This window comes from Cylas formicarius, unplaced genomic scaffold, assembly GCF_029955315.1.
Source record: "Cylas formicarius isolate icCylForm1 unplaced genomic scaffold, icCylForm1.1 PGA_scaffold_7__23_contigs__length_41026272, whole genome shotgun sequence".
NCBI classification, from domain to species: domain Eukaryota; kingdom Metazoa; phylum Arthropoda; class Insecta; order Coleoptera; family Brentidae; genus Cylas; species Cylas formicarius.
In genome coordinates, this window is record NW_026844352.1 from 9,072,022 (window position 1) to 9,084,620 (window position 12,599).

General features: G+C 33.2%; 1 protein-coding gene across 1 annotated transcript in view; it reads right to left on the minus strand.

Moving 5' to 3' along the window:
- LOC132704457 (synaptotagmin-10-like) overlaps nt 1–12,485 on the minus strand; it is a 111,802-nt gene extending 99,317 nt beyond the window's left edge. Inside the window, exon 1 of the mRNA XM_060674465.1 lies at nt 12,371–12,485. Coding sequence (XP_060530448.1) covers nt 12,371–12,485 — 115 coding nt within the window. The remainder of the gene's footprint in view (nt 1–12,370) is intronic.
- Nucleotides 12,486–12,599: the final 114 nt, after the last annotated feature.

The window sequence follows — 12,599 nt, forward strand, 5'->3', positions numbered from 1 at the left end:
GGTTTATCGAGTTAACCAACGCTTGTAGATCTTACAAGCTCTCAGCCATTACCCCAAGTTGTTACTGGTATCCGTTTCGTTCATGTTTTCTAACGCTATTGGGAATATATGTTCGACATAAATGTTAAAAAAGACCGGCGAGAAGATATAGCCTTTAAGTTTGAAGTAAATAACAAAAATGGCGAAAGGGTCAGTAGCGTACGTACGTAAAATCTTTTATTTTAATATTAAACACGCTGTATCTTGGAAGTTAAATATATTTGTGAAGACGTAGCATCTGCTATTTTAGTTTGTCTGTCAACAAAGCGACTTTATTGAAAACGGAAATATAACCTCTATCTTAAAAAATTGCAGGTTTCCTTTTCATGCTGGAATCATTTTGGACCAAACTTGAAATGCGGGATACTAATATTCAGACACTCCTACTACTATGCAATAATTAATTTTCTAAAAAGTTAGTATGGCTATTAATATTTGTAGATTGTAGTGCTTGAATTGGGATATTGCCGCACGGCTTGAATTTGGACATTTGTCCATGCTGACGGTTATGTCGGTGAATGTATTCGTGTTGTTATGCAAAAATGTACCCAAAAACTAACGGTCGTAGAAAAAGTATATGAAAAGTATGTGATAAAATATGCCGATGACTACAAGAAATGCTTCAGAATTCTCAGTATCTGCGACGTTCGCATAGGAACATTATAAGTATGTGTTAAATGTGCTTTGCAGTTAGTTCTCTTTGTAACGGCTTAATCAAAAGCTCGTAGTTCTGTGTGTGAAACCACAGAAGAAGTTTTTAAAAACGAGACTCGTCGTTTGAAAACCTTAACTGGCGCAGTCATAACGGATTTGAGTGATTGTGTTCGAGTGAGAGCAAAGAAGACAGGAAATCACCCTCGCAATCAGCGCTACGCAAGTGAAGAATCCAATAGGAAGAATAGGCTGACAACTAAGAGACATCAAGGTTAGTATCCAAAAATTAATATTGTTCTCCTTTCATCTTCCCTGGTTAGGACGGTGGAAATAATTTTAGGATTCTAAATTTTAAGTGCAATTTTAAGAAATTACAAAATCAATTAAATTTATGAACGAAGATAAAGACGTAAGTAAGTCCTTTATTTTTTTAAATTTTAGTGGAAAAGAAAGTATTAAAAACGAATTCTAATAAATCGTCAACTATACAAGGTGTAAATTACACTTTATTAAAAATGTTTATGGACACTATTCTTATTTCCTTTTTGCAATCTATGGTAAATCAAAGGATTTAATTTTAAAACAGTATTTATTAAGGACTATAAGAATGAAGCTGATCGCGCACATCGTGGGAAAATATTTAAGCAGCTTTGTTAAATTGTTTTGGTGAGAGGATTTGTTTATGGCCACTCCTTTTTAAAAATATACATCTTTTAGATTGTGGGAAAAGATAACAATGTTTAAGAAGTTTCCTTGCTCAAAAAATCAACCTATTTCCTGCCTATATCAAGGCCAATGCAATGCAATGCAATACGATCAAATTTGTTTAAGGACGTTAATTAGAGAATTTCCAAGACAGTTGGAAAGTATTATAAGACTTAAAAATCCTAGACCGTATAGGATTAGCTCTGACCCAAATCATTGAAGATGAAAATTTTCAATATACCAAAATCTCAATTCAATTCCATCAAAAATTTTTGCTCATACTTGTATCGAACGCGCTAAACAATTTTCACAAAATCGAAAATATTTTAGCTACCAAAATTTTAATTTTTGCAACCTATTCGTCCCACAAATTTGTTTCAAAACAACTATCACGATAACCAAAATCAGTTTAATCTTTCTGAAACTAATAATTTTCCCAAAGGTCCAATTAATATACCTCAACCAAGCAAAGTTCCAAGATATTTTTCTACAAATAGTTTTTGGGCCACCTAAAAACGTATTTAGGCCTACAGGTGGGGTACGTCAACGATAAAAAACTATACCAAAGCACGTCAAAATAATCGATGAAGGTATCGCGGTACAAACCGATGAAACATCTGCGGTATTTGATAATGAAAATATTAAAGGAGAGGAATACTCCGAAAATCTTAAATTTACAAATCAAATTGAATACTTTAAAAGCTTTCAAATTTTAAAATAACGAGCCAATACGACTCAATGAAATGACTTTAGAAATGTATACCAAAATTAATAACAGTTTACCGTATATCCAGATTAAAGCATCCGCAATTAAACTTTTAATTAATTTAGGCTGTTTTCACTCTATTCGACCTTCCAAAAATATATAATTTCCCAACTATCACAGAAACAGGAACTGGTGAAAAGGAAACTCTATTTAAAGCAGTTATTACGGCTTTCCCAAAATTAAAAGCTAATACCAACCTATCTTTTATTCTACTTGACTTTCATAAATTTTTTGACAGTACAATAGGATTAAACGACCTAAAACGTTTTAATTTTCCTATCCATCTTGTCACTAAACAATTAGGAACTAATTAAACTAGTGTACCAATTTTATTTAGACAACCACAAAACGAAATATATTATTACTGTGAACGCACACATTCGTTGCGAACATTTAAATTCAGAAGAACAATTTGTTATATTAAGGCTTTGCAAAGAATATCGCGATTTTTTTATCAAGAAAGTAAAAAGTTAACATTTAACCAAAATACAAACCGTCGATATCATGTACTTAGGAATTACCTACTCCAAAATAAGCCTAGGTTTTCTGATTATTTAAGTCAAAACTATCAAAATGAAATCATTAAATCCTTTTTAGATTATTTGCATCCAACAAAAATGTACTACCTTTATGTACAAAACACTGAAATAGATTTAAATAGGGAACTATCTGTTTTGTTGTCAAAAATACTCAAAAACCATGCTTATAAACTAATATCAAGAACTCTTTTAACTGACGTCACTAACTAGACAAAAAAAAACCTGTCATCGAGGTATTAACGAAAACCTGATAGCACTAAAAAGGCTCTACTATTGGCCAAATATGAAAACTAACTAACTAACTAAACTTCTGGTAAACTACTTAAGTTACTCGTTTATTAAACGCTCACTCCGCTCGTGCCATATAAACGAGTGAGTCAAATGCCGTTTACCGCACTTGTTGCATAATATACTAATTACAGTCCAGGTAAAGTATAATTTCGGAAGGAAAGGTGTGGAATTTGTTTTATTTCATTCACTGAACTTGATCACTGTCTAGGCCAAGACCAATTAACTCCGCATTGGTCGTCTCCTGGGAAAATAAAAAGATATGATTACGAAATCGGAACAGGTGTTTTGAAAGTCGATGGAAAATTTGAAATCCGAGAAAGCGCCATCTCAAGCGGAATATTTCGTTATCCAATTGAATACGCGAAGAAAAATTTTCAATAATTTCTCAAGGTCTTTCTGTTGTCGCGCGTTCGGCTAAAGACGTTACTCGTTTCGCTTTTCTCCCGATCTCCAACCGGCAACGTTTGAACACCCTAAATCGCACGGCGCCTTAAAGGGCGAGTAACATTCTCGGAATTAAATTAATACTACCAATTTCGTTATAATTTCTAAAAACGTTTTAAGCTTTGCGACTTCCTCGCCGTCTAAACGAGGAGGGACCTTAAGCGTAACTCTTCGTAATTTGTTTTTGTTTTCCCGAGACGGGGAAATTTCGCGAGAGCTAAAAATCCGAATTAATGTTTAAATGGTGCCGCTTATTTCGGTTAGACCTCTCTTTGGTCTGTGTTTCGTTTGTCGGCGACGCGAATTCGAATTTCGACGCTACACGTTACCTTGGTTCAAATTAATTATTTAGCTTTCCGAAAACTGTTCGTGAAATATTTATTTCGTCTATTTCCGTTAAAATATGTGAAATTGAGAAATTTTAGGAAAAAATTTTGACATAGTTTGAAAATTTTGAAATTTTGAAAATTAAAAATTTTAAAATTTGGTGATTTATCTCCATATCCAACAGTAGGAAGAAAACTTAAATTCTAAAATTGGGCGTCTTAGGTTGGAATTTAGAGTCGATACTTGACGCTTTCTCAGCTTTTATGACATCATCAAGGCCCGATGAACGAATATGACACATAACATAACATGTTATGTTATGTATACATTATTTTCATGTATACAGGATGTACCGTAAATGTGTAGAAAGTAAGGTTAGGTAATTTGTTATGCATCCTACTATTAGTAGCTGACTCTAATTTCTTTTTTATGTTTGTAATGTTGCAAAACTTATATGAATGATTTCAGCCTTTTGACAAATGTAGTGCGAAATTTACTTTTTGTGATTGCAGAAACATTACAGAAACTCTGACAGGGCAGGTTCACATTAATCCTATTTGCCAGCTGAGTTAATTACATAAATAATTAAATACATAATATCCTTACTCTTTTGGGCATACAAGGCAATTATTTTAGGTCATGCACTTTTCTATTAAATTTAATTCCTTTTTCTATCGCCAGAAGTTTCCAAGATGTCACTCGCTGACATACTATTGGGTAAAGCTGTATATCCTATTGGCAGTAAAATTTGGAATACAGAGATTTTTAAAATAAAATTTAGATATATAATTCCAAAATTTTGAGATTCAGAAGTTTATAGAAAAATAAATCGACCATCTAAGGCAGCAATTCCATTCTAAAGGCAGGTAGACTTCCTTTTTTGACCGATAATCCGATGTGAGGCTGCAGTGCCTGGTGCATAACCCTAAGAGAATTATCATATTTGGTTTGTTCATTGCTATTAGTGTGTTGAAGTTGAGCTTCTTCCTTCCCTTCCGATAGTACCAGAACGTTTTAGCAAGTTTTCTATATTATCCAGAATTTGATTGGCGACATAGCAAACATTGCGGCACCATAAGATGGATAAGGCCTCTTGACTGTGTTTTACAATATTGCAGGATCACTGGTGCGATTTAATGCTTGGAGTACTGCATGACTGTCCGAAATTATGTTATTTCTTTCCTTCCTTTCCAGCATTCTTGCGAAGTAATATTTTCCGTTCCCAACGGAACCGCCAGTGTACCCTATGAGGTCAGCCTTATACGGAGCCCACTCATACCTGCTTGGTAGGTAAGATAATTAAGAAAAGGATGTTTTAATATCGAGGTTTGCAAATTGGTACATCACACATGCCTGCGGCTTCTCAGGCCTGCAAGTTCCTAGCTTGCCCCTCCCTCATAATATATATGTTTTCTTGAGTCAGAATCAAAAGCACTGTATTTAAATCGCAATAATTCAAATTTGTAAAAGAGTCCCGGTCCGTGAGTTATGTTTTGAAATTAATTAGAAATAAAACTCTTATAAGTACTAAAACACAAAGTTTTCGATAGCGACTTCGAAAACAATTCCCCTTCTCTGCGGTAAGCATTACGCTAAAGTTGTAGCGAGATTCCGGAAAACTTAATATAAAATAAAAATCTTTCTACTCGAAGGCAATGATAATCGGCTTATGGGAGCTTCGGGTGCTTGTCTAGGATCGCTTGTGTTGTTTCTATGGTTTATAGGGTTAAAGGAAACGACTGAAAATTGGCGGCGATAGCAAAAACCCCCGGGGAAATAAGACATAGACGTGAGCCAGCAAAAAGAAAGAAATAATTAAATGCACGCTTGCATGTAGCTATGAAAACTGTTCGATTTAGCGAGCAGCTGTTATTAAAAGAAACGATAGAATATGACGAGCACATTTCTGACCCTACTTCACACAGTGATAACGTTTCCAAACCTAAATTTTTGAATCAAAGTCAGTTTAAAGCATCTGGGGCAGCGACGCCCTAAAATCCATAGCCGTACATTGGCAATATATTAATTTTGTTACCGTGTTACGTTATAACTTCAAAGGGGATCCTGGCCGAATTCACTGAATACCTTTGTACGGGCTAACGTGCTAATTGGTCTTCCGACTTAGTGCCTGTTCGCTTGTTATCCCGAAATTCTAAATCTGGGCACAATAATTAGGTGATTTTATGTGCGACGAATCTTTTGTCAGAGAGACTTCAGGGTTTCAAGCGTCAACGACGCTATTTATTTTACCCAACCCGGTGTAATTAAAACGACATTAAAAATATCGCCATGGTATAATAACCCAGCTTCTGAAAATAATACAACATTTTCATAGAAGTGCAAGACAAAAAAGGGATTAGCGTAAATATATCCATGGGTATGAAAATTGGGACAACTGCAGGTTTCCTTTTAGGATCAATAGAGCTACTCCTCGGCAGAAGCAACAGAAAATGTCCCCTAGGCAATATAATGTAGTTGGAACACAATTGTGGAGAAAAGTTTACTCTCGAGACGTAAATGAATTTAAGAAATGTAGAAAAGCAGTAAATCTCGGGCTTGTTTTAAAACCGCGTTCGTAGTGATTTTATTGTTCCAAAGGAAGTTCAAACATATTGTAGTTACATAAATGCATTATTGAAAATATTTTTTTAAATTTTATATGATTATGTTGTTTGATTCCAAAAGCTATGCAACTTATCCAAGATTGTAAAAGAAAGATTTAGTTGTTAAATTTGGTACATAATAAGAAAGGGCAGATGAGCTGTTAACTTAACCGAGCATATAAAAAAATTCCATAAATTAACTTACAATAAGGCAAATTTGACAACAAATGTGATAAATTAATTATTCAAGTAAATGAGCTAACAATAACAATAACAATAGATTTATAATATCAATAAACGTGGGGAAAAGCTAATACTGTTGAAATAGGCAAAACCAAAAATTAAAATATTAGAACAATAATTAAAGCAATAAAATGGACAAGACTAATTAACATTTAACAAAAGTACAAAAATATGACCTACTATTTAAGGCTTATTTTGGGTTATCGGTTTAGTAGGCATATAAGAAAATGAATTCTGAGACATAGCTTTTTACATTTTTGGTATCTGATAAAGATTGTTAATACTTGTACAACGGTTATGAACAGTATTCCGGATCGAAATTTTTGCCATTAAATATTCAGGTTATCCAGTTTTGAGCATCTTAAGTAAATAGCAGGCTAGGTCAAGTTAAGCCAGCGTAATTCTTTCAACTTTCCACTTATATGGTGTTTGGGTTTTAGATTTATTATGAAACGAATACATGAGTACTTTTTGTAGTTTGGCTTTAGTAGCCAAATCCAAACAGGGACCAAATACAAAATTGCAATAGTTTGTGTGACTCAAGATCAACGCTTCAGGCAATGATGTTTTTAACTTTCTGTTAAGAACATATTTGTTTATTTATAAGTTCCTTACGTTATAACAACCTTTTTGTATAATGAGTCTCTCGGAACCTCAATTTATTATTAAAAACAACATTCAAGTTCGTGCATTCGGAAACAACCGCTATTTAAACATCATTGAGTGAAATGTCAAACCCGGTCTTTAAAAGGTCCGAAGTAAATAATGGCTGACATATCGATTTAACATTAGCCCGTTATTATGTGAGTATATTGCAATCTTTTATAAACTTTTGTTTGACTTCTTTAAAACTTCAGCAGTCTCAGATCTTGGGAAACTTGTATATAATCGGGTGTCAACACCGTACTGATGTATGTTACACTGCTCAATATAACCATATCCTATTATCAATGTTCGTTATCTGTGATCTTCTTTTTAAATAAATTCATAATAATGAAGTTTCGTACAGAAAAGGGAGTGACTGTGTGTGTCAAAAGCATAGTACAGTAATGCTTATCGGCAGCCAACAGAACATCATCGAGAACTTTCAACAGCTCTGTTGGAGTGCTAAACCCTTTAGCCAGGCTGATATTTTGGCAAAAGTGCAATTGTATCAAAATAATGAATTATTTGTTTGTAAATTAACTTTTCAACACTTTTGAACCCTTTGACAATAAGCTAATGGGTCTAAGATCAGATACATTCTTTGGAGCACTAACTTTAACTAAAAGCAAAACTATTGCAACTTTCCATAGCGCCGCAAATACTCCTTTCTCGATGCACGAATTAAAAAGGTATGTTAATACGGACGAACGATTCTTGGACAGTACGGTTAAACATCTCAAGAAATATTATGTCATTTCCTGAAGCATTGGACTTTAACTGGGATAGAGCTCAGACTACTCCATTACCTATCAATGCAAACTCGAAGAGTTTATTTGAATGCTTTGACCTTAAACCACTCCTAAAGGTTTCAGTGCTTGAAGGATGAGAAATTAATCTCATAGTTTCTATAAAAGGATTGTTAATTAAGTTTGGATTTCTAAGGTGAAGCGGTATCTCATTGGAGTTCTTTGATATAAACATTTAAATGATAAACATTAAAACATATTTTTTTAAGACTCCGTGCGACTAGTGAAGTCAAGATAGGCTGTATTTTTTATTTAATTTGCCTAATGGAACTAAAATAGTTTGAATGAATATTTTTCTTTAACTTCCCCATACCTATCTACTGCGAAGTATTAATTATTTTTCTTTTTTTTTCCTACTATTACTAACTTACTTGCCATTTAGTTTCACAAAAGGCAGAAATTTTGATTGCAATTTAAAAGAAGCTGTATATTATTAAAAAAAATTCTATAAGTTTATTAAACTTCATTTAAATTGATTGATTGAAAATAGTGGTACTAATGTGCTAAGGTTTTTGAAATAGTAAATAATAAAAACATAGTTTATTAAAATATTTTTTTATTCTCTATCATAAGAAAAGTCACATTCAGTGTGTTCCATTTTAATTAAGTGGAATGCAACACTTTGAATTTACCTCGCATACTGAGAGATATTTAACATACACGAAGTGCCTCAGTTTTGCTTTTATCCTTTTATTATTCTGATATCTATTCTCTTTTTTTCTTCAATTTTCAAGGCTGTTGCAATCTTCTAATCTTGATCATGTTATCGCCAAGCGATTAAATAAGAGCTCTCGTTACGTTCAAATAAAAACAGACAACATAAATCCGAACCTGTAGCCGGTTAAATCCTGACACTTCGTAAATCAAGTAAATAATAAAAAAGCTTTTTCTTTTCACTTAAGAAAACACGCACGATCCAAACTGATTTGATGCAGCGCGGATGTTCGCAAATCGATTTTTCAGTGCAGCATTTGCTTATTGTATCGCTAAAAAGGCTGGAACGCTGAATAACTCGCTAAGCATAACTGCAGGAATGAACATCTTTCTGAATAGTGTAAAACAATTACAAATAAACACAAAAGGGGGCGCAACATTAACGAAATCAAATCAAGTGGTTCGGCTGACGGTATATACCTCTTCCCAATAAATTTTTTACATGTTTATGTATAGGAAAATATAATTGGTGCGCAATTTAAATCTACGTTTTAAAACCAAACGAAAGTCACTCACTCATTCTCTGCCCTACTGTTATCGATTATCATTCAAGGAGCAAACCAAAACTTGCAACATTGTAATCAGTGACACATTGCGGTTCAGACATAAATGTCAATGACATCTGTGGTCCACAAGTACAAAGCCAGAATTGTGAAATAGTAAAAGTGGTAAATTTATTTGCTACAGCAAAAATAATATTTCACTTATTCTGGAATAATGTACGATAGAATCATCATTTTTTTAATTAAAAACAGCTTGTGTATAAGAAAAAAGTATACAATCTGCAGTTTTGAATGTTTTTATCTGTTGTCTTTCCGGTAAGCTATAAAAAAATCACAAAGTGTTCAAAATTGGCGTGAAGTGTATCGGAACCTAATTTTACTTCGGCTCATTCGAGAAGGTCATTGATTATTATAAGTGATATGGTGTTGTTGAAGAAAGTTTTGAATGCCTTCTTCTAAACAGCAGATCTGAAACAAACCACTGACATGTTTGAAAAGTTTAATTTTAATTTAATTTTAATTGAGCTGCTATCAAAACCCACATGAAGCTGGAATGTGTATGCCGGTTGCGAAAGTTGTACATAAATTTATTCCATAATTTACAGCCCCGTTTAAAAAACAATCAAAACTTTATTTTTTCAAACAGGACACACCCTCATATTATTTAAAATTGCATTCTTTGAGGGCCAGCAAGTTAGTCACCATTCACTAAAGAGCAGGCCAGGTGGCGTACGCTGCAGGACCACACTGAGTAAAAATTTAAAAAACCAGAAATTCTAAACAAATTTAAACGTCCGCTAATTGCATTCCATTCATTAATGGAACACACAAATTAGTTTCTAATTAAATTTAAACCGGTATCAACAAAGCTTCGAGCGTTTGCAAGTAAATTTTCCTTAACCGAGAACACGATAAATTACCATCGGAGAATTTTCGTCCTCCGCGACTGAAGCCGTAAAACGAGACGACTGTTGCGTTTAATTGAAGATGCTGAACGGCCGTGTAGAAGCTTCGAAGGGGCTATTAAACGAGCAAACTGACTGTGCAGCATGTTAATATGAAACTTTACTCCCTTACTAATGAAGAAACAATGAATGTTTCAGTTGTATTACTTTCCCGAGACAATAGATAAAATTCCAAGAATTCGCTATAGAAGAACAATATAACATTAAAAATGTTACATCTAAACTGAACACTGTGAACGATCAGTCATGTTGGTTGTTGAGCACCAATGAATACGAGATTTGAATTGACAGCGTATGCGCATTTTGAATGATCCTTCTCAATATCTGTTCCATGTTGACTTCAAAAGTTGCTGTATTATCAGCAAAGGCAGTGGCTCACGAATATTGTCTTTCATGGTATGGAAACCGTGCTCACAGAGGATATTCCTCTCAGCATTTATAAAAAGTCTTTTATTGCTTATACCTTTCTGTAAAAAATTGAAATAATATACTATTGGGTGGTCTGGGCATAGCAGCAGTGACATTAATTTAATTTTAATCTTTGTACCCTACCTAACTTTATAAATATATATTTTTTAAATTTACAGAAAGAGCTTTAGCAAATGTAAAGTTGAAAAAATAAGGATATTCTTTTCTTTAAAGATTTCTCTGCATGATTTTCATTTCATTCAGTTGATTGGCCCCATATATTTGGCATCGACCTACACGTCAAGGAGCTTTTAGTTATAATAATATATGAACGATATGTTTTACAAGACGCAAATTGACTTAAAATTAACTGGATTGAGTGTATTTTTTAGAATTGTGGAGTACTCGGATTAAATATGCCACAACAATTATTTGCTTTTATTGCGGGATTCTAAACATAGGTACCGGATCATGATTTATGGGTTTTTAAGACTCCCAGAAAAGTCTCTGAGAGATGGTATGTTGGAGTCACGAGCGAATTCACTGCACATCTTACTGTTCAACCAATGGAACTATATTCTATAAACACAAATAAACAATCAATCAACACCTCACTATCAATCTTTTTATTAACAATAGTAACTATGTTATGCAATTTTATTAGTAAACTAAAGGTTGATGGAAACTTCACAAATATTCAATTTTTTTTGCAATCTCAAATTTATTTGTTATTCCATCCTATGAGCTTTATATTTGCTTTAATATTCTGAATATATACTTTTGCTTTCTGAAGGCAGCTATACTTTTATGAATAATAATTAAATATAAAATTAATTTCATACAAGTTTTTAGGAAATCCCAAAAGTTTAATCTCAATTGTTGCTCCAGAATTTTGAATGTCATCATTCAAGATGAAAATATTACAAATATCACACCTACAAATTTATTCGAGTTCGAGGCTTATCTGAAGGAAATAAAATTCAACGGTTACAATATGGTCTAGAAATGTCAAGGTATATAATATAGAATCTGAACCATTATATGTTTTTGAAATCAGAAGAAAAAGATCTTTTGTCATAGCAGAAAATATATAGGAGCTTCCCTTTAAAAATAAAAAGCTTGCTACTAAAAGATAATACTGCGAAAATTATACCACTTGAAAATAATTAAAAATAATTAAAAAAGGCTGCCATATTATGACAATATATTTGAAGTAATTATAGATTCAATTTCAAAAATAGAAATAAAGTAAAACATAATTCAAATTAATTTCTAGCATGTATTTCTTGCTTGTGTTTAAACATCTATGAATATCTTGTAATTTCTTAAATAAGACGACAATATAGCGACTTTTATTTATTACTTATCTAATCATCATTTTTTTAATTATGATTTATGAAAATCGGTGTAGTGCTTGCTTTTATTTATAATTTATAATATTTTTAATATTGGCGGTTCGCAAAAAATTCAAATATTTTCAATTTTTTGTTTCTTTCAATAATAACCGGTTTGTTTAAATTTTGCGTATAGAAAAAATGAAAAAACAAGTTTGCTGTTGTAGTCCGCAAGTTTGTACCTGTGATAATAAATTATAGGAACAAATTTTTCACCACGAACATATAAAAAAAATCTAAAATTATATTGTTACAGGTTTGCAAAAAAAACATCATTTCGACTTTCGAAATTTAGAATTTTCGCCGCAAAGACAACAAACTCACCCTCATCCTGGACGTCCGCGTCCTTTCCGGTCTCGTCGATCACCCGAAACGGTAGTTTTCCGACGGTCGGACTACTTCCGTTCTGTATCCCGTTGCTCACCTGTGAAGCAGCCATCGCGTACTATATCCAGTTTGGCGGTCGCGTCTTATAAAATTCGCGGGCAAAGTCGCACGCAGACACCCACTGACGTAGACTCTTTGGCTGCTCTCGATTGGCCAGGTTCAATGT